Genomic DNA, 27,986 nt, shown 5'->3' on the forward strand with positions numbered 1-27,986 from the left:
AATGAGTCATTAACATTACCTGTGTCGCTGGATTGACAGTCCAACAATAATAACAGAAGGCCATCACCCTTCCCTATTACCCTTATCATACCCAAAAGAAGCAGGGAGCCTACATAACATCCCGATGGGAGTTGGGAACTACCCCTAAATGAAGAGTCTACATTATTCACAATATTCATTACTTTGTTTGGGTGGGTTTGGCTTCAATAGATTATCCTTCTGCATCACATCAGTCCTGAAATCTCCTGGAGGACAGTGTCAAGGATTGTAGAAGCACTGGATGGAGTCACATGTGACATGGATGATGGCTTGGTCCATTCAGACAAACATGACACTGGAGTGTAAGTTGTGTCATAATGCCTACAGGAAACAGGTAGTAGACTTAAGTACAAATGCAAATTCTCACCAACTCTCATACTGTGGATGCTTCTTGTGTCCAAGTTGATGCACAGAAGAGAACAACAATCAAGAAGTTTCCAGCCCCTTAGAATTTGATTGAGCTCCAGAGGTTCTTGTATCATAAACCAAATCATAAAGTTCTTGCTCAACGTAACTGTTTGTAAATGAGACATTATGATGAAAAACTGTTCATTCCGAGAGTCCTGGGACTTGACAACAATTGCATCAAAAACATCTGGGAATCACAAAATGTCATACCAAAAGCAAGATATTCTGTCAAATGGTCAGGTTCCCTCTATCTTCAGAAAAGATCACATGAAGTTGTATTATTTATACAATTCATTGTCAAGAGACAAGAGAACTTTATTGTCATCATCTTTGCATCATGTCCACATAAATATCTTGGGATGAAACTCTGAACACAGAAGTAAAATGTTATTGATAGTAGTGGACTGTTATGCCATTTAGATAGAAATTAAGTTATGGCAAAACCACATGCCTGAAGGAGATCTTATCACTACATGAAATCTGGGAGATGAGGCATTGTACATACTCATATGGCTGGAGTGAATGCAAGTTTCTGGTTCCAGACAAACATCAGTGGCACTAACTTACTATGCCAGTTCAGTGGCAGTATATATGTTGATAAAGAACTAACTGTGCCTGTGCAGTGGCAGGTGATACACAGACAAAAGGTTTACTGTGCCAATGTGGTGGCAGGATAGAGTTGGTGCTTTCCTAACCTCCATTGACTCTGTTAAGTACCTTGTAGCAGCACAACGAACGTTATAACCGTAAGCAAATACTTGTACTCCAGCCATGACTGCGGCCTGCTAAGCTGCCAAGTATCTTTGCCCCCTGCCCTGTCTGCCTTGGTATAAAGCAGGCAGTTTGCTGGAGGGTGAGGAGCTGCTGCAGTGGGCTCGGCTGACGTCACGGCGCTATCCCAGCAGCCCCGGTGCAGCGCATGTATTGCGGAGCCGAGTGGACAATGTCACTGCTGCGGTGCCAGGCTGAATGGGAAGAGTTGGATAAAGAATTCAAACAGCTGCAGGTAAACGGCAGCGTCTAGTCTGGAAGGATTGGACCGACGAAGCGGAGGCGATTGTATTTTGTCCGGCGACCTCGCTCCGTCGATGCTTTCTTTTTGAAATGGGGTTAAATTGTTCTGTCAGGCAGCTGTTAGTGTTCGTGTCACATTGGGGTTGGGGCCCCCTTTGTCTCAGTCTCCTTCCTGTGGAACCAGCTTTCAGCAAGGTCGAGACTAACATGCTTTTGTCAAATAACGGTCTATATTGTGTTCTGATGTCGCCTTTGTACCGTTTGGCTATAAATCTCTTGCTTGCTCCAACCAGCCGCTGCACCATGTTGGAGAATATTGTATTGAACATTTCCTGTATTAGTTGATTAGTGCACGTTATTGTACTGCCAATTCATTTTATTACCAGCGCATAATTTCTATGCAGTATCATTATACACAAGTTAAGAGCATCATGAAGTATTTAAAATTGGGTGGTTGAGTGTGTAGCAGTTTCATTGTCAGGATATAGTGCTGTCAGTGGTTTTAAAACGGAATAAGATACTTTTTAAAAGTCTGGGTTGCAATTTAAGCATTTATAGTTGGCTAGCAACCCTCATTGAGGTTTGACTTTAGAGTACAGTATCAAGCAATTAAGATTTAAAATCTGCTTTTGATAACCATACAAATATCAAATGTAATCTTAAAACATAGTATAAATTTGGAAATGTTATCTGAGATTGTTTGTTTAGTCTTTAGAGTGTGATTATGCAGAATTTGCTTATTAATGAAGGTCTAAAATTGACATAGAAATTTGAAAATCAGTCCCAGAATATCCTAAATAGTGTGATGCACCTCAAGTTAATTAGAATCAATCAGGTTGTATGAGAGTATTATTTGAGGTTTTCATTAGCATAAGAACATCTTTTAAAAAGGAGCAAGAGTATCCCTCAAGCTTGCCCTGCTAACAAGATCATCGCTGATCAGCCAGGCCTCAACTCCTCTCTTGTGCCATCTCATTACAAACCTCAACTCAACATTGAACCTAAACTATTTCAAAAATCTATCTACCTCTTTAAATATTTTCAGTCATCTCGCCTTCACATATTCAGTGCAATTGTCATAACTCTAACATTGTATGTAATCATGCGTTTTACAAAATAGTATTTTGCATGAAGACCAATCTTGATGGCAGTGAAGGTTTATCTTTCAGCCACAGAAACCAGCAAGTCCTGTGATAAGTTAACTACTCCAGGATTGGTTGCTTTTCAAGAGGCAAATCAGGCATTATTGATTACAACCCATCTGACCTGAAGAAAAAGCATGCATTTTTAAACCAGTGTCATTCAGATATGGGAGTATACTACAGCAACAGCCAAGTCCCACGTGAGAGGAGAGATTTAGAAACCAAAATGATGTTCAATTGAAACAGTTCCATATGTTTACACATTAAATTTCACATTTGTACATGAACATAAAATTGTTTCACTTTGTTTGAATAAATAATTTACTTATAAAACAGTATGTGCTGTCAAGTTAATTACTGAGAATGTTCTGTAAAAGTCACAGACTAAATGAACTGAACCAAAGCTATTGTAAATACAGTTTAGACACCATTGCTTCCAAATTTACTCATATGGAGATAGCACAGGTTTTAGTTCTGTCAGATTTTGATCTGATCCTTGCTCAGTAATTCTTGTTTTTATCAATTGAGATTTTTTTGAGGACATGATTCAAAGTCCAGCGACACTATCATTTTATAATCAGGGACTTGTAACCTTTGGCAAGTGAAATGTTCATTACCACTGGATCTCTAAATAACATTGACATCTTTTATATTTTAATAAAACCTATCCCTTCCTAAATCTGGAAGTTGTCATTTCGTTTTCTGAAAATGTATTTACAAGTTTTAAAACATTATGTAAATGTGATATTCAAATGTTTTGTAGGGAATGTTCTGTGCAGATATTTCTTCTAGATATATTAAAAGGGCTGATGTAAGCAGAAAATTCAGAGACGCAGAGGAACACTAACAGTTACCTAGTTCCTAATAAGTAATGTTGCACCAGGGTGTTTGGATGTCAATAAAAAAAATTGTGATGCAGTGTGTCCTCAGGAGCATATCTGTCTGAATTGTCTTGGCCCAAATTCTCAATGTGTGGAACAAAAATGAGAAGGTGTGTTTGGCATAGCAGCTCTAACAGAATACTGTTTTTTTTTATTTTGGTGTGGGGAAAAGATGTGTGGAAAATAGTCCTTGATGTTATGCATCTGATTTTATTTTTGACGTGGAATGGAGACTTTTAAAAAGCTGTCTTTTCGCTTGTCGGGTAACTGCTGATCAAATTAACTACAGTTAAAATTAAAATGCACCAGGTGTTTAATAAGACACATTCACAAAGACTGTTAATTATAATTAGACTTGCTGCTATGATGTCAAAATGAAAGCAGTCTATTTTTTAAAAACTTTCTTACACTCTCTTTTTCATTGGGCGTTTGCTCATTCCTGGCAAAAACACAAGCCACACCTTCTATGTCAAATTGGGCATAAATTATTCTTTATTTTAAATTTGCAGGTACATACTTTAATATATTCATGCACAAGTTAAACGTGGATATATAGGATTTGCTTCAGTTTAACTCCAGGATCCTGAATAATTAAGAGAAAGGCAAGTAGTGAAGAATGCATTTATTGTTGAAAGATTTACGTCAAAATCTTCTATGTCCAAATATCCTAATTCTTGGATTTGATGTCTGTTTCCAGTTATAGAGACATTGTCATAGAGACGTATAGCACAGAAACAGACCCTTCAGTCTAACTCGCCCATGCCGACCAGATATCCCAACCCAATCTAGTCCCACCTGCCAGAGCATGGCCCATATCCCTCCAAACTCTTCCTATTCATATACCCATCCAGATGCCTTTTAAATGTTGCAATTGTACCAGCCTCCTCCACTTCCTCTGGCGGCTCACTCCATAGACGTACCCTCCCTCTGTGTGAAAATGTTGCCCCTTAGGTCACTTTTATATCTTTCCCCTCTCACCATAAATCTATGCCCTTTAGTTCTGGACTCCCCGACCCCAGGGAAAATACTTTGTCTATTTATCCTATCCACGTCCCTCATGATTTTATAATCATCTATAAGGTCACCCCTCAGCATCCGACACTCCAGGGAAAACAGCCCAGCCTATTCAACCTTTCCCAATAGATCAAATCCTCCAACCCTGGCAACATCCTATCATTTTATAGTCCAATAGGAAGGAGACCAGACCACGCAATATTCCAACAGTGGCCTAACTAATGTTCTGTGTTGCTGCAACATGACCTCCCAATTCCTGTACTCAATACTCTGAACAATAAAGGAAAACATACCAAACTCCTCCTCCACGATCCTATCTATCTGCGACTCCACTTTCAAGGAGCTATGAACCTGCACTCCAAGGTCTCTTTGTTCAGCAACACTCCCATGGACCTTACCATTAAGTGTATAATTCCTGCTAAGATTAGCTTTCCCAAAAAGCAGCACCTCTCATTTATCTAAATTAAACTCCATCTGCTATTCCTCAGCACATTGGCCCATCTGATCAAGATTCCTTTGTAATCTGAGGTAACCTTCTTCATGTTGTACACAAACAGAAAATTGTTTTACTTTGTTTTAATAAATAGTTTACTTATAAAACAGTATGTGCTGTCAAGTTAATTACTGAGAATGTTCTATAAAAGTCACAGACTAAATGAACTGAACCATAGCTATTATAAATGCACTTTAGACACCATTGCTTCCAAATTTCCAAATCCACTACACTTCCAACTTTGGTGTCATCTGCAAACTTACTAACTACACCTCCTTCTGCTCACATCCAAATCATTTATATAAATGACAAAAAGTAGTGGACCCAGCACCAATCCTTGTGGCACTCCACTGGTCACAGGTCTCCAGTCTGAAAAACAACTCTCCACCACCACCCTCTGTCTTCTACCTTTTTGAGCCAGTTCTGTATCCAAATGACTAGTTCTCCCTGTATTCTATGAGATCTAACCTTGCAACCAGTCTCCCATAGGAACCTTGTTGAACGCCATACTGAAGTCCATATGGATGCCTTCATCAATCCTCTTTTGTTACTTTTTTGCAAAACTCAATCTAGTTTGTGAGACATGATTTCCCTCGCACAAAGCTATATTGACTATCCCTAATCAGTCCTTGCCTTTCCAAATACATGTACATCCTGTCCCTCCTGATTCCCTCCAACAACTTGCCCGCTACCGACATCAGGCTCACCGATCTATAGTTCCCTGGGCTTGTCCTTGCCACTTTTTAAAAATAGTGGCATCACGTTAGCCAACCTCCAGTCTTCTGGTACCTCACCTGTGACTATCAATTATACAATTATCTCAGTAAGAGACCCAGCAGTCACTTCCCTCACTTCCCACAGAATTAGAGGGTACACCTGATCAAGTTATTATGTTTAATTTTCATTTTCCTTAAAAGGTTTTGTTCTGTTTTATGGTGATGTATAGGTCTGTTAGTGCACTGAACATGTATGAGTTTCAGGACATAAAGATTTTCTGACCAGAAGTAGAACTTTCAAGTTTCTACACTACAATAGAAATTTTGGCCTTTTTATCGGCTGTAGCTAAGATGTGGATTCTAGAGAATGGAAAGGTAACAGTGGCCATATTTAACAGCCCAGGTAAGAAAATTGAGCATAATGAAATGTCTTTTTATGTAATTTAAATTTTTTAAAACAACTAGGAACATACCTTCTGAAATATTTTAAAAGTACACCAGTCTATGGCAAGACATTAGATACTATGTGAATGGTTTTATGTCTTGGATCTCTGTAACGTGTTTGCATTTTAACCCAGACTCATTTAATTATCTGATCTCAAATGGGAAAAGCTGGAATTGGTTGTCCATGCTTAAGCCGACCCCAGATTAAAAGTTAAACAAATATTCAATTTGTATAATAAAGTGGAGATGTTTGCTTACTTAATTAAGACTGTATTATTGAGGATGAGTGTCACTTCTGAGCCTGCCAGATAAAATTAGCATGTTTCCATCCCTGTCGAACCTTTAGTGGATCAGTTGATTTTTATATAGTCTGTCTGTCTTCATGGTAATATATTTTAGAGCGAAACCTGAAGCTATCAAGTTTTGAATCTGAAAAGAACAAGTTAATTAGAAAAGACAGACAAGAGCATTTCAGAGAACGAAGTAACTCTGAAGAATTAAACTGCATTTATTTCAGTGCAAGGGGACTTGCAGGTAAGGCTGATTAACTCAGGACATGTTTGGGAACAAGGAATTGGGATGTCATAGCTATTACAGGAACTTGGCTGAGGGTTGGGCAGGACTGGCAACTCAGTGTTCCGGGTTTCAGATGCTTTCGGGAGGCTGGAAAGGAAGGCAAAAGGCAGGGGTGCTATTTTTAATTTAAGAAAAACATTACTGCTGTAACTAGAGACAATATTTCTGAAAAGTATACAATGAAAATTTATGGATTGAAATTAGAAATAAGAAAGGGATAATCACTTTGATGGGATTGTACTATTAACCCCCACCCAATAGTCAGGAAAATTGTGGAGCAGATATGTAGAAAGATCTTAGAATACATGTAAGCATAATGTTGTAATGGTAGGTGATCTTAATTTTCCAAACATTGACTGAGTTACCATAGTGTTAAATCTTTGGATGATGAAGAATTTGTTAACTATATGTTTAAGAAAATTTTCTTCATCAATATATGAATCTTCCTACTAGAGAAGGAGCAAACTAGACCTTCTATTGGGTAATAAGACAGGACAAGTGACTGAAGTGATAGGGAACATTTGGGTCTAGTGATCCTAATTCTATTTGCTTTAAAATACTTGTGGAAAAGGATGAGATTACCATAGCAGTTAAAGGTTTTAGTTGGAGTAAGGCAAATTTTAATGGGATGAGCCAAGAACTTTCAAAAGTTGATTTGGAGTAGACTGTTCACAGGTAAAGAGACATCTGATGTGGGAAGCTTTCAAAAGCATGGTACAAGAGTTCAGAAACATATATTTCTGTTAGAGTAAAAGACAAAGCTGATATGATTAGAGAACAATGCTTGAATAAAGATTGTTGAAGTTCTAGGCAAGAATAAAGAAAAACTTATTAGATGGAGACAACTGAGTTCAAATGTATCTCTTGAACACTATAGAGGCATTCTTAAGAGAGAGATCCAGAAAGAAAAGAGACCATATGAGAGAACATTGGTAGATAAGGTTAAGGATAATCCAAAGAGATTCTATAAGCACATTAAGAGCAACTAGACAGAGAGTAGGGCACCTTTATAACATTGAAGATCGGAGAGATATTAAATGAATATTTTCAGTTTTTACTGTGGAGAAAGAAATGGAGGCTAGAGAATGCAGGGAGATAATTTTGATTTTTGGAACCTGATCACATTACAAAAGAGGAAATGCTGGAGGTTTCAGAAAATATACAAGTGGATAAGTTTCTGGGACCTGATGTAGTGTATCCCAGGATATTTATTGGAAGTCGGGGAAGAAAAAGCCCCTTGCAGAAATACGTGTGTCACCTATAACTATGGGTGAGGTGCCGGATGACTGGAAGGAATATAAAGGAGAAGTCTGTGAACTACACCTTAGTCTGAATTTGGTAGTACGCAAATTGTTGGTGGTGATTCTGAATGATTGAATTTATATGCACTTGGAAAGACAAGGAATGATTGGGGGTAGTCAGCATAGTTTGTACAAGGGCAATTGTGTCTCAAACACCTGATTGAGTTTTTTTTTGAGGAAGTAACCAAGAAAATTGAGAGCAGAAAGGTAAACATTACGAGTTCTAAGGAGAGGCTTGGCAAAATTAGGTTGTTTTCTCTGGCATGGCAGAGGCTGAGGACATGCCTGATAGAAGTTTACAAAGTTATGAGAGGCGTATATCCGAATCTTTTTCCCAGAGCTGAAATGTCTAATACTAGAGGGCATGCATTTTAAAGTAAGAGTAGGAAAGTTCAAAGCATTGATGTACAGAAAAATCTTGGGGTCCGAGTGATAGCTCCCTGAAAGTGGCAACACCAGTAAATAGGGTTAGTTTTTTTTAGTTGTAGGTGTCTGGATTGTGCTGCCGGGGTAGTTGTAGCAGCAGCTACGATAACGTTGTTTGTGGGTGGCACGGTGGCATTAGTGGGTGGCACGGTGGCACAGTGGTTAGTACTGCTGTCTCACAGCGCCAGAGACCTGGGTTCAATTCCCGCCTCAGGCGACTGACTGTGTGGAGTTTGCACATTCTCCCCGTGTCTGCGTGGATTTCCTCCAGGTGCTCCGGTTTCCTCCCACAGTCCAAAGATGTGCGGGTCAGGTGAATTGGCCTTGCTAAATTACCCGTAGTGTTAGGTAAGGGGTAAATGTAGGGGTATGGGTGGGTTGCGCTTTGGCGGGTCGGTGTGGACTTGTTGGGCCGAAGGGCCTGTTTCCACACTGTAAGTAATCTAATCTAATCTAAAACAAAATGCTTTTTGACTGGAAGGATATGGACCATGGGCTTGCAGAAGGGATTGCTTTAATGTGGTGTCATGTTCATCACAACATCATGGGCTGAGGGGCATTTTCTTGTGCTGTACTGTTTTGTGTTTTATGTAGCCAGGCTGGGTTGTACAGAGTGTTGGTGAGGCCTTTTCTGGAGTACCTGTGTCCAGTTCTGATCACCTGGTTATAACAAGGATATTATTAAGCTAGTGAGGGTTCAGAGATTTAACAGAATGTTCAGGAGTGGAGATTTTTGCGTGAAGAAAAGCTGAATAGACTGGGACTTTTTTCACCAGCATGTAGAAGGTTGAGAGTTAACCTTTTTTTATATAGGGGTTTACAAAATCATGAGGGGTTTAAATAAGGTGAATGGCAGATGCCGTTTCCCTAGAGTGTGGGATTTCAAGATGAGGGGGCGTATTTTTAAGGTGAGAGGCGAAAGATGTTAAAGACATGGGGACATTTCTTTAAACAGTAGCTTGTGTGTGGAATGAATTTACTGAGGAAGCGATGGATGCAGGTACAGTTAATTTTTAAAGCACATTTAGATAAGTACATGAATAAGAATTGTTTGGAGGCTTATGGGCTAAGCTCAGGCAGATAGGACCAGTTTAGTTTGGGATTGAAGGGTCTGTTTCTGAGCTGTATCTGACTCTACCAGAGTTAGAAAATTAAAGTTTTGCGCTATTCTATTGTGAATTTTGAACTTGTGATTTTTGTTTTTGTTACTGTCACTATTCTGCGTTCGTAACCATTTTATTTATATGCAGAAATCTTTCTAATAGCTACAAGGTGGTCCTTGTTAAGTTTGGGCTATCTAGTAGTTGAACAGACAATTCATTTCAACTTGTTGTCCCGGGTTTTCCCCCCTCAGTCAAAGCAAAACAGTTAATATACTCCTCCATCTTTATTCCGGGCCCTGGAGCGAGATAGAACAATCGCCCATGTGCACAGAGACGTGACTTTTCGGTCTTCTCTGGAATAGCAGTTTCTTAATTAATTATATAGTCATTTTACAGGGAAGAGCATTCAGAAAGGGCAACCCACATATTGATTGGGTGACCATTACAATCAACGAGTGACAATAGTAAAGATTAAGTCATCTGCTGTTCCGCAATGGATGTCCTTAACCTTTAACTGGCTTCACATAATGAATACTTTTCACCTTGTTAACTGACCTTACATACTGAATTCTTCCAATATTGTTAAATGGCTCTTCATAATGAATGCTTTTCCACCTTATTAATCCATTACCCTTGCCTCCACCACCCCATTGTTAACTGCAAGTTTTATTTGATCGGAATCCTGCTCAGCTGAACCTCTTGTTTCACAAAACTCAAAATTTAACTCTTTCTCTACCTGCTCATAGCCATACACATTCTTAAACTAACACTCCTCAAGGCCATTGGCCAGTGAATATAGCAGAAAACCTTTCTTTCAAAGCAGAATAACTTTATTGTAATATTTTAGACAGCCATATTTCAAGTGTACCTTTCTTAACAATATCAAGGGAGTAATCACAGTTGACCATGAGTAACAAAAGTGAAGTGACCAACTCAGGAAACAAAAATAAACATAGATAACATGATATCACCAAAGAAAACTAAATTGGTATAGGGCTTGCAGTATACAGCACATGGAACTATTGCCTGCTAAAGGTAAACGTTGAATAGCCTACTTGGAATGTTTCTGTATTAAAAGCCAACTTATTCAGTGATCAACTCTCTTGAATGTTATTACACTAATTGCCAGATCCCTTGACAAATTGTGTTGTACAGTAAGAAGAATAGTGAAATGATCTGTAGAAATGTTTACACAAATTCACTTTAATATTAGTAAAACTTGTGCCAGAATTTTAAATTTCTAAATTAGTCAATTTATATTGTTTGTGACATACCACATCAAAGTGACTTATCCGAAATGATTCCTTTTTCAAAGAGTGTATAATATTGCACAAAGGACTCAGTTATGCAATTCAGAACAATGTGTTGATTCTTCAATATCCCATGTTGTAAACAACTCTCTTTTTTTCCATAATTTTTTAAGTTTTCAAAGCAAGTAATATTTTCTGTGCTCATATTTCTCTCAATTTGCACTAAAGTTGTTATTCAATACGCAAGTCACCAGCTACAAATTGCTAATTGGATATAGCCAATTCATGTTTTTAATTAGTAATAGGCATTTGCTATTAAGAATGTGATATCGACTCATGCGCACAGGTTTATCAACCTCTTTTTTTTGTGCATTTGTTGGTAAAATAATAAAAATATTGTACAAGTCCACTTTATTTGGCTATTGTGTGTAAATTATTGGTGTGTAGACTGGCTGCAAACATCTGATTTCAGTACAATGGTAAAACTGGCAACTTTTTATGGAGTGGACCTGTCTTCATGGCCAGCTTAAACAATCAAAGTCAGTGCTCCAGGCCAGAAGCCAAACTGAACAAAGAACTGACTTCTTCAATAAGGTTTTCATTCTAATAGGAAGTGCCGTAGATGGAAAGCATTATTTGGAATGGCATATCTCATGTGAGTCCACGTTTTCATCAAGCACTCTGAAGTAAACAAAACCTACAAGTTGAAATTCTTCCTAGAATTCCCCACATTTGTAACACTATAAAATCTTTTTGCATTGAATGGTTGAGGTTTTTTGATTAGTTAAATTTACCTTGCATGTATTTATTAGTTTTTTTTAAACTAAAGCTAGTCCATGTGGGAGCAATGTTGCCCTAGCTACACCTATGATTAGTACATGATTTTCAGTTGGACAACAATGCTCTCCAGAAAAATATCATTCCTTTACAAAATATACTCAATTGATGTAATTCCCTGCCTGCACTCTGAAACAAAAAAAAATAGTTTTATGCCATTCAGATGATCATTTTTGCAGTTTGATAAGGGATTAGTGTTTTGTAATGACTAAGACATTCCTCCAGTACTTTAGTTTGGATAACCTCCAGGCGATAAAGTCAGCGAGCATGTCACAACTCCCTCGAGTCAAGTCTAAACTGGACAGATGGTGGGTGTTGGTTAGCTCAGTTAGCTGGACAGTTGGTTTATGATGCTAACTGTGTCCACACTGGCTGAGGTTACCATGAAGGATTCTCCTGCTCGGCCTCTCCCCTCAACTAAGTGTGGTGACCCTCTGATTTAAACCGCTACCAGTTCCAGAATGATTCCCTCTCACTATCTTCCATTAGAAAGCAGTAAAACAAAATGTGAAACTGGCATTATGCTTTACATTGAGGTTTGGTGGAGTTAAGGCAAAACCCGATATTTCAATCCAATGCATGTGAATGTTTAAGTATTTGAACATCTTACTTTATCAGAGTTGCAGATTAAAGCTAACCTCTTATCTTAGAAGGGTTCTTTTAAAACTTATCGTTGTTAATACACTTATTTCACTAAAAAGGCACTTGAGGTGACGAGGTCTTTAGGTGGGGGAGAAAAGTATCAAGATATTTTGTGCATCTTGTTTTTTTCACATTTTTCAGCTATTTTATTAATTTTGTCCTTGAATCTTAAGATAAACATGAAGTTATGGTCCATGCACCAGATTTTGTTAAACAACTGTTAAGATGATGGTTGGTTAAACTCTGTTCCATTTTGGCTTTAAATACTAAAACATTGCAGTTATATTTTCATCATGGTGATTTTTTTTTTCAAAAAACGTTTTGTGTTGCCCATGAATTAATGTGTAGAGTGTATCATTTTATTTGTCTTTTTTAGGAAACACACAAAGTATATAGACAAAAACTTGATGAACTTTCGAGCCTTCAAATTATATGCAGCAACTCGATAAATAAACAAAAAAGAAGAATAAAAGATCTTGCGTGCAATCTCCGAAGGTAAGCAAACTAATGATAACCATGTGGAGGTACTCTTGAATGCTGTTTTGTAAAGAAATTGTGATATGCATTTTATTTTAATGGAAAATCAGACTTAATTGTGAAAATAAATCAGTTGAGCAATTCTAGCTGCTTTCATATCCTAATTTCTAAAAGTTGCTGGTCAATTTATGTTGCTGTGCCACTTGCTTCACAGGACATCAGCATCTCACCCTTGCCTCCCTGTTAATTTTAAGAACTTTCTAAATTTGCACATCACTTGTTGCAGCTAATTTAGTAGACAATTCAAGTCTGGCAATCAAGAGTGTAAGCACCTTTTTTAACAATAAGATCATTGTTAACATAATCATCCATCTTAACTGCAGTGTTCACAATGTATTCATCTGGACTTTTTTTAAACTTTTGGACTAATCTCTTCCAATCTGTAAATATGTGGTCATAGTTTAGTAGCTTTTTGACATAGCTAGCTCTCACTCTCTGAATCACAGCATGGTTAAATTGGCTCCTTTTAAAATAAATATATTTTGGCTGGAGAAATTGACCCATTTTAGATTGACTGACTGACTGACTGACCGACTTTGTTGCAACCAACCACAGGAGAAGTTGAATAAAAAAGGGAGCCTATTGATCCCTTCTGATCTAGAAGTATAACCATTTGGGGGTATCCGAACCAAAATTTTCTGAAGTTGGGAACCCTTCTCTGGGGCCAGCATCTGAAAAAGCAAATTAGCACCAAATCTTGAATGTTTCCAGATAGACTGAAAGTTCATTTGTCTTTAATTGAAAAGATCAGTATTTGACATTGTTGCTCGAGTGCTTAACTATGGTGAATAGAAATTTGTTTTTTCCATTTTGGATAATGGAAGTATACTCTTTCCAAGCACCACTTCCCCTTGGCTGCCATGACCTACATCACAGCCAAAGCCTGGAGGAGAATTAGCAGAGGTCTTCTGGACATAACGAGGCTGGGAGCAGACTCTGGGAGCTGCAATTGGGGTGCCATTCTGTACTGCTCTCCACTTATTGTAGCTCCAGAGTTTTGCAGACTTCGTTGAGCAAGTTGGAGAGCCTGAGAATTGGACAAATGTGAAATTGGGCAAGTAGTAGAGTGTACCTTGATGACATTTGGCAGGCAGGATTCCAGGGGGCAGGTGCAGTGGGGTCCAATTCTTGTCTCTGGACTACTTGAAAACAGCATTACAATTTGGTTGGGGACCAGTAACCTTTGTAGAAAGTTTCAGTGCCTGTGGGGCACCAGGATAGTTTGTTCCTGTAAGTCTATTGGAAAGGCCAGGCTATTGAGTAGGTGGGGGCTGCTGGAAGAAGGATGAGACTTGAAGATAACTTGTGGTCAGAATTGAGGGGGTGGCTGTAAGAGAAATGTGTGTGTGGAGGGGAGGGGCTGATTTACTGCATATGTGTTTGGAAGAGGGATTTGACTGAGCCTCTATTGCCAGAGAAAATGAAAAGCTTGGTTGAAACGTATGAGTACATAAATTGCATTTTAACAAAACTTTAAAGGTAGATGTTCATATGTGTTATATGTTTATCTTTTAATATGCAAAATTTTACTATGTAAATGCTATTATGCTTTATTGTTCCGACTTGGCTACTGTCTGAGGTAAATTTAATTTCCGATCCTTTCAAAAGTATTTGTTTGTGCAAGCTTCATAGGATCTTTTCCTGAGGTTTCACATACTAAATGCAATTCGCAAACACCAAATTCTGACCCTCTTTACAGGTGTGTGAAGTAGAGTCAGAGGTCCGGAACAAAGAAAACACATCCTCTTTCTATAGGCCAGTTGGTCATGCTCACAGATACTCTGGCACTTCCCCCATAGTCACATGCCACTCAAGACAACCCCCGACCCCCCACCCAACCACCAACCAACCAACCAAGTCACTCCTTCACAGTCACATGTTATGCCAGGTACAGTGGTAAGATGAGATCCTCCTCAGAGATAATGAAAGTGCCCGAATCCTGGGGAGTCATTATGCAGACTATTTCCAGACTCCGTGATTCCTTAAGACAATGTAGGTGTGATATACCTAGCTTTGAGGGATGGCTTATGAAAGCATTTCTGAATGGAAGAGATTGAATGATAGTTTAATTTGATAATAGTACGGGAAGTAGCAGCAAATGACTGTCTAATTGGAGTGGAGATCATTTGCATGACTGTTGCCCTACCCACTCCCAGAATGTTCATACAGTGCAGTTTAACCCTTTTAATATTACATTAATACCCAGAGAGTTATTCCCATTTAATCTTTTAACATGACACATTTCTGGCAAGGCTATCATTTATGACCCATTCTTATTTTCCCCAGGGTAAGGGAGTCATTAAACTAGAGAGCATAGGTTTAAAGTGAGAGGTGAAAGATTTTAAAAGGGACCTAAGGGGCAACCTTTTCAAAAGGTGGTGTGTCTGGAATGAGCTGCCAGAGGAAGTGGGGGAGGCTTGTACATTTACAGCATTTGAAAGGCATCTGGATGGGTATATGAATAGGAAGGATTTAGAGAACTATGGGCCAAATGCTGGCACGTGAGACTAGATTAATTTAGGATATCTGGTCGTCTTGGATGAGTTGAACCAAAGGGTTTGCTTCCATTCTGTAAATCTCAATGACTGTATAATTGCCCTTAACAAGGCAGATTCAGGGTGAGTTCCATGTAAAGTGCACTGAATGTGAACATGCTGAGGCTATATTAATCATATTACAAAGCATTGGCTCAACTATTGTAATGGGAGGTAAACAAAAGAAAAACTAACCCTTTGCATCTAATAATTTCACCTATTTGAAGTGTTTTGAAGCATTTACATTTCACAACTGAACATAAAGTGCTATAATTACATGGTTCCTTATCTCACAAACTTTCAGATCTTTTTGTCGGAAGCCACTCTTATTCCTGTATGTAGCTGGAAACCATATACCATTGTAATAACTTATGTTTCTTTATCAGGATGTCTATCTAACATGTGCAACATGTTAAACATTGCTTTTCACATAGGTATAAACATTCTGCTAATGTAGAAGAAGCTGAAGTTATACAGAAATTTAACAATGATATCAAAGAGCGACGCAATGTTTTCTTTGAAATGGAAGCATTCTTGCCCAAGAAGAATGGGTATGTTTTTGTTTTGTACTTTATTTAAAAATTCTCTAAAAGTAAAGTTGTTAGAAGGCAACATTGACAGTATGGACTTGCATCTATTTTTTCACAAAGTATGATGGCTTTTAATGAAGCGGGGAAGGGTCAACAGTACTTTTTTTCTGTGGGAGAGAGGCTTCACACAGCAACCTGTGTTTTATATTTATCATTTGACATTTTGTCTTGTCAGGTGAAAGATTTGTGTTTGGCAATGTAGCATGTTCCTTTTAATGAGGACAGAGTCAGCAGCTATGTTCTGAATTGAAATACAGAACAAAACTCATCATGTCCAATTATAAATCTCAAACCTGGGGGAAATTCAAGATGGCGACAGTCTGCTGTGTTGGGTTTGTGCCATACCCCAGGCAAGGTGGACTTTTTACCCCCCCCCCCCCCCCCAATTAGTCACTCCTGAGGAAAGTTTGCAGCATAAAGTAGCTAGAACACCCAGACCCCTTTTAAGTTAGAATTTGGAAGATCTGGAGCTGATGTGAAGACATCTAGGGAAGTGCAGCAGGCAGGGCACTCCCCTGCCATATCAGGCATACACGTATGTTTTTCATGACTCTTCTTGGGCCATAGTTAAGAAAAGGAAGACAGTTTGTAAAGAAAAGATTAAGAGATTTTTAAACATTTTGAGGTACCCACCAGTGCTATGTTTCAATTATGAGGGAACTGTCTACAATTTTGGCAGGGAAAAGTAAAAGAATTTTTGAACTCTATAAACTCTATAGACTTTGGTCAAGGAGGAAAAGAGGCATATGGACAATGACATAATAACTTTTTGTTTCTTCTGTCTCTTTGTTCTTCTCCCTTTTGGGGTCTCTGGCTTTATAGGCTTGGCATTGCTTTAGGGTAAAATCCTGTATGTTTTATATTATATCTGGTGTTTGGAGGTTACTTTATTGCTCTGTTTTGCTGGGTGAAGGATGGTTACTCCTTTTTGATGTAAAGAGGTGTGGGATTGAGATGAGATGGAGATTCTAGATTAGAGTGGTGCTGGAAAAGCACAGCAGTTCAGGCAGCATCCGAGGAGCAGGAAAATCAACATTTCAGGCAAAAGCCCTTCATCAGGAGTAGAGCTCTATTCCTGATGAAGGGCTTTTGCCCAAAACGTCAATTTTTCTGCTCCTCGGATGCTGCCTGAACTGTTGTGCTTTTCCAGCACCAATCTAATCTAGAATCTGGTTCCCAGCATCTGCAGTCCTTGTTTTTAACTGAATGAGGAGGGGGAGGAATGGGTGTCTATTGTTAACTTGTAGGAGTGTAAATGGTTTCTTTTCCTTGCTTGGTTTTGGGGTGTGGCCTTAACTGGAAGCTATTATGATGTTTGGGAGTGAATGCTCCCTATGGGCCAGGTGGGGGGAAATTCTGGGATTATCCTTTGTGTTTATTTGTTTAAGTTAAGAGTAGAGGTTAGTTTTTTTTTAGTTTTAGTAATTTTGATAGTGTTGGCAGGAATAGTCTTTAGATTTGATTAAAATCTGTTTTTTTTTCTCTCTCCACTTGTCACACACCGAATGGGCTTCTTCCTCTTGGGGGAACCACGGACTATAGTGGGCGGTCGTGGCTAGCGATCTGTTCGGGTGGTGTACTTGAAATATAAAGGGGGGCCATTCCCCCATTAAAAGAAAAAAGGTGCTCTCAAATCTTAGGGTTGTTTGTCGCACTGTTGCAAGAGACACATTTGACAGATAGGCAACATCTGAAGTTACAGCAGGGGGGATATGATAGGGTATTCTTTCCTTCTTTTAACTCCAAAAGCAGAGGAGTAGCCATACTGGTACGAAAGAACCTCCCATTTCAAGTGACAGATCAAATTAAGGATGAGTATGGACAGTTCGTCATTCTCAACACGCTGACACAAATGTACGGCATCCTGAATATTTACTGTACCCTGGCGCACCCTCTCAAATCTTTAGTTGATGCAGTTTCTTAAATTAATGGCTCTTGGGGTGTGCTCTACGATTTATAGGAGGGGACTTTAATTGTCTGATGAACCTCTGGAGTAGACAGGATGCCAAGTGGACTGTTGGGTACACCTCTGCAGTCTACATATTTAACAGACTTGTGTGAGGAGTTGGAGCTAGTGGATGTGTGGAAGTGCCTCAACCCAAATGGAAGGGACTTTATCTTTGACTCCAACCCACACAACTGCTGCACAAGAATTGATATGTTCTTTGTTATGTCCGTTTGTATGGACTTAATATTAGCCTGCAGAATTGGGAGCATAACTATTTCAGACCATGCAGCAGCATTTTTAGATGTTAAAACCAAAGATAGTGGAATAGGCATGCAGCAATGGCTCATGGATCTGTTTCTCTTAAAGGATGACAACTTTGTACAGTATATTGCAAGGGCATTCAGGGCTCTTTTGGACATCAATCAGGGTATGGCCAGCAAGCCACCGGTGGTTTGGGAGACCACCAAAGCATTCTTAAGGGATATGATTATTTCATACTCAACAACAAAAAGGAGACGGGAAAGCAGCGGCGGATGCTCAAGGCCTGGCTGAAAGTAGCTGAAGCAGCATGTTTCACCAGACCTTCCATGGTCAAATTGCAACGGGTCACTGCTCTCCGTACTCAATGCTCACACAAGGTGAAGAGAGGGGTCTCAAAGCAAAGGCTGTTTGAGTATCGGGATAAGCCAGGTAGATACCTGGCTAGGAAGAAAAGTCCTCCACAGTCCATTGTGTCTATCAGGGAGAGTACTGGTAATGTTTCTTGTGAATTGAGGAAGATCAATGCAGGATTCAGAGTTCTATGCTGAGTTACACCAATTGAAGGTCTGTGGGGATGGAGATGTGAGAGTGGAATCTTTCTTTGAAAACTTGGACCTCCTGAGTATAAACGCCCTGTTAAATTCACCTCTGATCGTGCGGGAGGCGATAAGGCAGCTCCAAGGTGGTAATGCACCTGGCCCAGCCTGATTCCCGACTGAATTTTAAAAGGAGTTTGTGCACGTGTTAACTGAACCACTGTTGGGGATGTATACTCATTCATTATAGCCAGCACTGTCCTCCGCCCTCTCTTAGGGAGGCTAATATCTCCCTCACCTTAAAGAAAGGGAAAGACCCCAAGGATTGTGCATCATAGACACCCATCTCGTAGTTTAATGTAGATTTTAAAACTCTATCAAAAGTGTTCTGAGACTGGAGAATGTGTTCTCCGTTTATTAGAAAAGAGAACCAGATGAATTTTGTCAAGGGCTGCAGTTCCTCCAATAATATCAGGTGGTGTTGAATACAGTGCAAATATGTTAGCAGAGAATGATTCCAGGTTTGGTGGTCTCCCCGGATGCAGAAAAGGCCTTTGACCGGGTGAATGGTCATATCTCTTTGCTGTTCTGGATCATTTTGGTCTGGGAGGGGCTTTCGCCAGGTGGTTGGTGGTGTTATATAAAAATCCCAAGGCAGCAGTTGTACTCTGTCACCGCTACTGTTTACCTTGGTACTTGAACACTGGCTATCCGAAAAGACCCTGAAATAACATCACCAAAGATGGGCGTTGGGGAACACAAAATCACTCTATGCAAACGATGTCCTTTGGTTTTGGCTAATCCCGAAGAGTCTATACCCTAGCTAATACAAAAGATTAAATTATTCGGTAGCTTTTCAAGGTACAAGAGAAATTTGACAAAATCGGAAGTCATGTCCGTCGGGTGGCATCGGAGGTACTGAAACTGGAGGATGGAATGGAGTTCCCTCGTCAGATCCACACCCCCCACCAACCCAACCTCCACCCCCGGCACCTTCCCCTGCAACCGCAGGAAATGTAAAACTTGCGCCCACACCTCCACATTCACTTCCCTCCAAGGCCCCAAGGGATCCTTCCATATCCGCCACAAGTTCACCTGTACCTCCACACACATCATCTATTGCATCCGCTGCACCCGATGTGGCCTCCTCTATATTGGTGAAACAGGCCGCTTACTTGCGGAACGCTTCAGAGAACACCTCCGGGCCGCCCGAACCAACCAACCCAATCACCCCGTGGCTCAACACTTTAACTCTCCCTCCCACTCCACCGAGGACATGCAGGTCCTTGGACTCCTCCACCGGCAGAACACAACAACACGACGGCTGGAGGAGGAGCGCCTCATCTTCCGCCTGGGAACCCTCCAACCACAAGGTATGAATTCAGATTTCTCCAGTTTCCTCATTTCCCCTCCCCCCACCTTGTCTCAGTCGGTTCCCTCAACTCAGCACCGCCCTCCTAACCTGCAATCCTCTTCCTGACCTCTCCGCCCCCACCCCACTCCGGCCTATCACCCTCACCTTGACTTCCTTCCACCTATCCCACCTCCATCGCCCCTCCCCCTAGTCCCTCCTCCCTACCCTTTATCTTAGCCTGCTTGGCTCTCTCTCTCTCTCATTCCTGATGAAGGGCTTATGCTCGAAACGTCGAATTCTCTATTCCTGAGATGCTGCTTGGCCTGCTGTGCTTTGACCAGCAACACATTTGCAGCTGTGATCTCCAGCATCTGCAGACCTCATTTTTTACTCGATGGAATGGATTTTCCTTTTTAAATGGTTACAGGTTTTCTCTATCTGAGGAATTTTTATTACCCCTCGCTTCTGGCAGCTGTACGGAGCGAACTTTGTGCACCTGTTAGAGAGGACAAAGCACAGGCTTGCAGCAATGGGCGGGACTACAGCCGTATAGCCTTGATTAAAATGAATGTTCTTCCTCGGTTATAATCCTATAAGGATGCTCCTGCTGTTATTACCCAACTGGTGCTGCGGAGGTTTGTGAGATGGCTTGGATCATTAATTTAGTGCCGTAGGCACCGTTTAATTAAACTTCCGCAGAATATGGGGGGTGTGCACTTCTCAGATTTGAGGAGATATCAAATAGGCACCCTGTTATCATATGTAGGTGAATGGATGCAAAATGACTCTTAAGTTGATATGGCTTGATGTGGAGACCTCACAGGTGAAATGTTCACTCATAAACTTACTGCTCATGGATAAGATGAAGTCGGTAGTTGAGCATTGTGAAAAGGGCAGTATCAGAGAAAGAGGAAGGAGCAGTTGGGTTGGAGGTGAGTGTAGAAATAGGGTGGGACACGGCAACAGAAATATTTTTAATCAACTTGCACAGACATGTTGTGACACATCTCACTTGCAGTTGGGACTTGAATCCAGCCCTTCTGGCCCAGAGGCAGGGACACATAAGAGCCCTAAGGTGACCAATGCATTCATAGACTTTGTGGAGAATGAAAGCTAATATGAGCTTTAATGCTGAACATGTTGCACGTAGTGAAATATGTTGGGCAATGAGAAGTTTGATTACTACTTTTTGTGAATACCTTAGTACTTCAGCACTGGCAAAATGCTGAATTGCCTGATTTAAATTGAAATAATTACTTGAGAGGGGAGTAGAGGTTTTATTTATGTTTGTATTTATGTATGTGGAAGTTGATGCAGTTAAGAAAGGGGTTGTAGTACAAAGGAGGGAAGAGAATCTTGATTGGAGATGCACTGCTGCATTTGTAGTTAAAAAATCACACACCAGGTTACAGTCCAACAGGTTTATTTGGAACCTGGTGGTTTGATTTTTTTTTAAACTTTGTCCACCCCAGTCCAACACTGGCACCTTCACATCGTGGCATTTATGTACAAGAAAAGTATAACAGTGAGGAAGTTGGTGGGGTGTGGTAATGTCGCTGGACTAACAATCCAAAACCCCATCCTCATGTTCTTGGGAAATGGTTTTAAATTGCACTTTGGCAGTTGGCGAAATATGAATTACTGTATGTACTCAAGTAATAGTCCATCTCATGTAAAAGTAAGCCTACTATTTTTGCCCAAAAATTGGAATTTTCTATATCTTGTGTAAAAGTCGACCCTAGTTCTTCAATTAACAGATCAACAACATTTTATGCGTCAGTGTGCCAGTCATTACATTCCGGTCCAGGTTTCCAATCTGCCAGTCCTCCTGCTCTGTACTGGGTCTTCCGGTCCATCAGCTGGTGCACTTTGCTCTGGGTTTTCAGAATTGCCATAATTCATTGTTTGTTTGTTTGTTTTTCTTTATTTGTTTACAGATCAGTTAGGCTTCTGCTAATTATGGTATGAATTTTGACGGGCATGAGGTTTAGTCACTCACTATCAGTATCCATGTAATAGTCGATCTCACAAATTTAACCTTTTTAAAAAGTAGTCAGAAATTCAACTATTACTTGAGTATATATGGTAGATAAAATGTGGAATAAAGAGCTGGTTTAATTAACTTTTTTTGTCCTTACTGAAGCAGGTAGGTTTTTAATGTCCCTAAGAGAAGAAAATCTGCCATTCTTACTTACCGAAAATCTAGCTTACTCGTCACTTCAGACTCTCAGCACTGCAGTTAATTCTTAACTGCCTTCATGGCAGTTACAGATAGATAACAAATGCTGACCAGCAATCCCCAGATCCTGTGAATGAATAACAGTATTTTTTAAAAAAGCTGGAAACGTGACCGGCCACAGTTGCCAGTAAACAATGGCAGATGCTTGGGCGGAAATCAGCATGACTAACCTATCAAAAAAAATGTCTGAAGTTCACAGTCGCAGCAAATATATTTCATGACTTTGGCTTGAGCCATTTCAGCCCAATTTAAGAATGATGGATGCTGTACTGGAGAGGTTTACAGTAGGATATTGTTGAAGATATGGACACAGAGTTGAGAGGCAACACCTTGAAGGACCTTGATTTGAGTGGTAATACTCCCATCAGGATGTCTTGGACTCCAACGCTATTCTAAAGAATTTAGACTGACATAAATGTAGAATAGATGGACTGTGATGAGACTTTAAACCCACGTTCTGATTGCCCTTGAATGAATGTAGAAAATCCCATGACAATTAAGAAGAACCACATACCAGTAGTTCAAGAAATAGCCTGGCTAAAATTTTAACTTTCAACCAATTACATTACATTAAAGTAGATTAATGACCAAATAATCTTAATGTTGTGTGTCTTGGTGTTGGTTATTATATTTACCTTCAATATTATAAAAAAGGTATGGTTCATAAAACACTATGGGATGTCTGGAGGGTATGAAAGGCTTGATATAAATGCAAATATTTGTTTTCTTTTCATAATATGGAAATGAGGATAGAAAACAGGGTGATAATTGGAGAGGAGAAAGTGAAGTCTGCAGATGCTGGAGATCAGAACTGAAAATGTGTTGCTGGAAAAGCGCAGCAGATCAGGTAGCATCCAAGGAACAGGAAATTCGACATTTCGGGCATAAGCCGAAACGTCGAATTTCCTGTTCCTTGGATGCTGCCTGACCTGCTGCGCTTTTCCGATAATTGGAGAGGCTTTGGATTAGGTTTTTTTTGAGGGCACTGAATTATAAAGGGGTAACAAAAAATGGGAACATAATTCTTTATTTTCCTTTTTATTATCTAGCATGGGGAACAAAGAGGATTGAATGGAAGGTAATGGGAGGCAATTTGTCAAATATATAAATTCTGGCACAGGAACACTCTCTAGGTTAGTGGTTCCTAATTGTTTTCAGTATCTAGGTACACTTTGATATGAGAGACAATTTCATAGCACACCCAATTTTTCAGTCGAATTGATTGCTCATAAATGTGGCATTTACTCTGCCATAGTGGGAACGGAGGCACTGGATATGGTTAGTGATGCTCCCATGTAGCCTCATCACTACGTATCCACCTAGCAGCAGTTGCTATGTTTCCCAGTCCCATAGACTAAGCCTGGTCTTCAGTGGTAGTAGCTATTCCCACACCATGCAGTGCTCGGTGAGGCAGAGAACTGAAACCCTCGCCCCTGAACTCTGCTCCAACAAAGGGCCAACTCTGCAAACTGTAGCTCCCGCACAGTGCTTTCAAGCTCTGTTCAGACACAACCCTGACAAACTGCAGTAGGAATGGTGCACAATTTAACTGGCTCAGCCCAGCAATGTCCAAATGTGATCGACTCACCGTCTAGTGCACTGAGTGATGGCTCTGTTCACCAGACACTTTGAGCTATTCATCCCAACCCATGATAGAGATGCCTGGTATCACTAGTTACTGCCTTCATTGATAGACACTGAATGTCTAGGGAAGATGAGAAAGCACAGACCCAGTCTCAATTCTCAGGTAGACCAGTGCTGCTTCCCAAAAAAGGTTTTGTGGCAAACGGCTTACCTTCTCTCAACACACTGATCAAAGACGACTGCTCTAGATATTGTTTCAGTGGTATGGACATGCCTGTAGGGAAAACTAGGACTGAGTCCTTTTCTGTTACAAACCAATATCCATGTATGCACATAACCACACTCTTTTCCACTACAATCGCTAAATAGTTGTTGCAGATAGCCATACAGCATGGGAACACACCCTTCAATCCAACTAGTTCATGCTGAACCTAATCCCAAACTAAACGTGTTCCACCTGCCTACTTTTGCCCCATATCCTTCCAAGCCTGTCCTATTCATGTACCTATCCAAACGCCTTTTAAAAGTTGTGATTGTACCCACATCCACTACTTCCTCAGGAAGTTCATTCCACACTCTAATCACTCTGTGTTTTTAAAAAATGAATTGCCTCTCGTCTTCTAAAAATCTCTTTTAAAAATATGCACCCTTGTCTCGAAATTCCCCATTTTTTGAAAAAGACAACTACCACTAACTATCTATACCTCTCATTATTTAATAAACTTATATTAGGTCACCTCTCAACCTCCTATCCTCCAGTGAAAAATGTCCCAGCTTTTCTTTGTAACTCAAACTTCCATAACTGGCAACATCCTGGTAAATCTCTTCTGAACCCTCTCCAGCTTGATAATATCCTTCCTAATAACTAGGCAACCAGAACTGGACACAGTATTCCAGAAGAGGTCTCACAATGTTCTGTGCAAGCTCAACATGACTTCCCAACTCCTAGACTCAAAAGGACTGAGCAAAGAAGGCAAGTGTGCCAAATGCCTTTTTATCCACCTTGTCATTGTGTGATGCAAGCTACAAAGGATTATGTACCTGCACCCCAGGTGTCTCTGTTCTACATTGCCCAAGACCCTACCATTAATTGTATAAGTCTTACCCCCTGTTTGTTGTACCAAAATGCAATACCTCCCATTTATTCAGATTGAACTCCATCTGCCATATTTCAGCCCATTGACCCATTTGATCAAGAGCCCCTTGTAAACTTAGAAAACCTTCTTCACTATCCACTATGCCACCAATTTTGGTATTACCAACAAACTTACTAACATACTGCTATATTCTCATCTAAATCATTAATATAAATGACAAACAAAATAGGACCCAGAACTGATCTCTGTGGAACAGCACTGGTGACAGGCCTCCATCTGAAAAGCAACTCTCCACTATTACTCTCTGTCTCCTGCTGTTAAGTCACTTTTTTGTCTCCAGTTGGCAAGTTCACACTGAATCCCATGTGACCTAACTTTACTAATTAACCTACCATGCAGAACCTTGTTGAACACTTTGCTAAATTCCAAGTAAACAAGGTTTACTGTTCTGCCCTCGTCAAGCTTTTTGGTAACTTCCTCAAAAAACTCAAAATCATGCTGACTATCCCCAATAAATTTTTGCTTCTCTAAATGTCCATAAATCTGATATTTTGTAATTGCCTCCAACAAGTTACCCACAACTGAAGTCAGATTCGCATGTCTATAGTTCGCCAGTTTCTCCTTACAACCTGACTTAAACAAAAGTACAATGTTAGCCACCCTCCAGTTGTTACGCACCTCACCAATCATTTTAGATTATGCAAATATTTCTGCAAGGCTCCACCAATTTTCTCCTTTACTTCCCACAATGTTCAAGGGATACATTAGATCAAGTCCTGGAGATTTATCCACCTTAGCAAGTTTTGAGAAGACTTGTAGCTCAGGTTGAGGTTCTGATTGTAGGTTTGCTTACTGAGCTGGAAAGTTCATTTTCAGATGTTTCATCACCATACTAGGTAATATCATCAGTGAGCCTCAAGATGAAGCACTGGTGCTTTGGCCCACTTTCTGTTTATGTTTAGGTTTCCTTGGGTTGGTGATGTCATTTCCTGTTCTTTTTCTCAGGGGGTGGTAAATGGGATCCAAGTCAATCAAAAAACACATTAACTTGGATCCCACTTACCAACACCTGAGAAAAAGAACAGGAAACAACATCACCGCAGGAAATGATGACACCAACCTAAAGAAACCTAAACACATAAATAAAAAGCGGGCCATACCACCAGTGCTTCATCTTGAGGCTCACTGATGTTACCTGCTATGTTGACAAAACGTCTAAAACCGAACCTTCCAGCTCAGCAAGCAAACCTACATCCATTTATCCATCTTTTTATATTCTCTTAAGACTTCCTGAACTTCCTCTTCTGTAATGTGAACTACTTTTAAAACATCAAAGTTTATTTCTCTGCATTCTCTAGACAAACTTCTTTCTTTCTCCACAGTAAAAACTGATGCAAAATATTAATTTAGTATCTCTCCCATCTTTTTGGGTTCAACACAAAGACAATCTCCTTCGTCTTTTAAGAAGTCCTTCTCTTTCACTCTCTCTCCCTTAATGTATTTGTAGAATCTCTTTGGCAGATAAATTTTAGGATAATCCAATGCTATCTCATATCCCCTCCTTGCCTTCTTGATTTCTGTCTTAAGAATGCCCCTACACACTCTATATTGATTTAAGAGTTTCAATTGAACCAAGTTGTCAGTACCTAAAAAAGATTCTCTTCTTGACTACAACTTCGATATCTTTATTCATCCATTGTTCCTTAATGTTCCCAGGCTTACCCTTCACTCTCTAGCAGGAACATAATGCCGCTGAACTGTCATCATTGCACTCTTGAAAGCCCCCTTTGTCAGATGTCCTTCTTATCTTTGAACCATCTATTCGAATCAACTTTTTGAAAGTGCTTGACTTGTACCAAATTTGCCTTACTCTAATTAAAAACTTATAACTTTTCATGGCAGGCTTAACCTTTTTGCCATAGAACAATGGAGAACAACTTGCATGCGCAACTATCAAAGTCGCGCTTCAAAAAAGCAAATGGGTGGAACTAGTAAAATAAGTTTTTTTTTCTTTAATTGTTTCATCAATTTATTGTGACTATTTATTGTAGGTGGCACAGTGGTTAGCACTGCTGCCTCACAGCGCCTGTAGACCCGGGTTCAATTCCCGACTCAGGCGACTGACTGTGTGGAGTTTGCACGTTCTCCCCGTGTCTGCGTGGGTTTCCTCCGGGTGCTCCGGTTTCCTCCCACAGTCCAAAGATGTGCGGGTCAGGTGAATTGGCCAAGCTAAATTGCCCGTAGTGTTAGGTAAGGGATAAATGTAGGGGTATGGGTGGGTTGCGCTTCGGCGGGTCGGTGTGGACTTGTTGGGCCGAAGGGCCTGTTTCCACACTGTAAGTCTAATCTAATCTAATCTATACTGTGACTTTAAGAGGTGTAGTTTGTCAGTGTTTCTTTTTTATATGGAGAGAGGTTGAGACACAGGTGCCAATCAGTTTGATCCAATCCAATAAAGTGAACAGTTTGTGAGGGCTTGGCCTTTTTCTTTTATATCTGGAACAGTAGAAGTAGCATGAAGGGGTGGGGGGTCAGGTTCCCACAAAAGCAGGATTTTAGTTTAACTTTCAGTAGCTGATGGAGTCTGAAAACTGCTAAACATTATCTCCTTGCTACAGTAAAACCTTTGAGTTTTCCCTGTCTCAGAATTTTCTGTTAATGTTCTTTCCTTCTGGACTGGAGAAACTTTGCATGTGAGACAATTTATTTTACTGAATTTACTTCTGCCAAGGGTGCATCTATGGGAAGTCACTATCTTGGAACTGTTAGTCAGTGGTAGTTCATGTATTATCTTAAATATTTCAATGGAGTTATAATTAATCTAATGTTTTTATTTGTATTTTGTCTGTATTTTAACCATAGTGTAAGAATAAAGTGTGTTTTGTTTCAAGTCTGGCAGTTTGACCAACTGAATTTTATCTAGAACACAATGTGGTGTATTTGCCTTTTAAAAATATTTGGGGTCTAGGCTATCTTCTTAATATACTTTTGAGGGAGTTTGGTCTGGACTATAACAATAT

General features: G+C 39.9%; 1 protein-coding gene across 2 annotated transcripts in view; it reads left to right on the top strand.

Moving 5' to 3' along the window:
* The first annotated feature begins 1,376 nt into the window (after window positions 1–1,376).
* Window positions 1,377–27,986, top strand: part of tmem120b (transmembrane protein 120B) — a 61,965-nt gene continuing 35,355 nt past the window's right edge. For both annotated transcript variants that reach the window (XM_060843996.1, XM_060843998.1), the window contains exons 1-3: window positions 1,377–1,453; window positions 12,663–12,781; window positions 15,792–15,908. In XM_060843996.1, coding sequence (XP_060699979.1) covers window positions 1,391–1,453; window positions 12,663–12,781; window positions 15,792–15,908 — 299 coding nt within the window. In that variant the 5' untranslated portion in view covers window positions 1,377–1,390. The remainder of the gene's footprint in view (window positions 1,454–12,662; window positions 12,782–15,791; window positions 15,909–27,986) is intronic.

Source organism: Hemiscyllium ocellatum, chromosome 24 (genome assembly GCF_020745735.1).
Source record: "Hemiscyllium ocellatum isolate sHemOce1 chromosome 24, sHemOce1.pat.X.cur, whole genome shotgun sequence".
Taxonomy (NCBI): Eukaryota; Metazoa; Chordata; class Chondrichthyes; order Orectolobiformes; family Hemiscylliidae; genus Hemiscyllium; species Hemiscyllium ocellatum.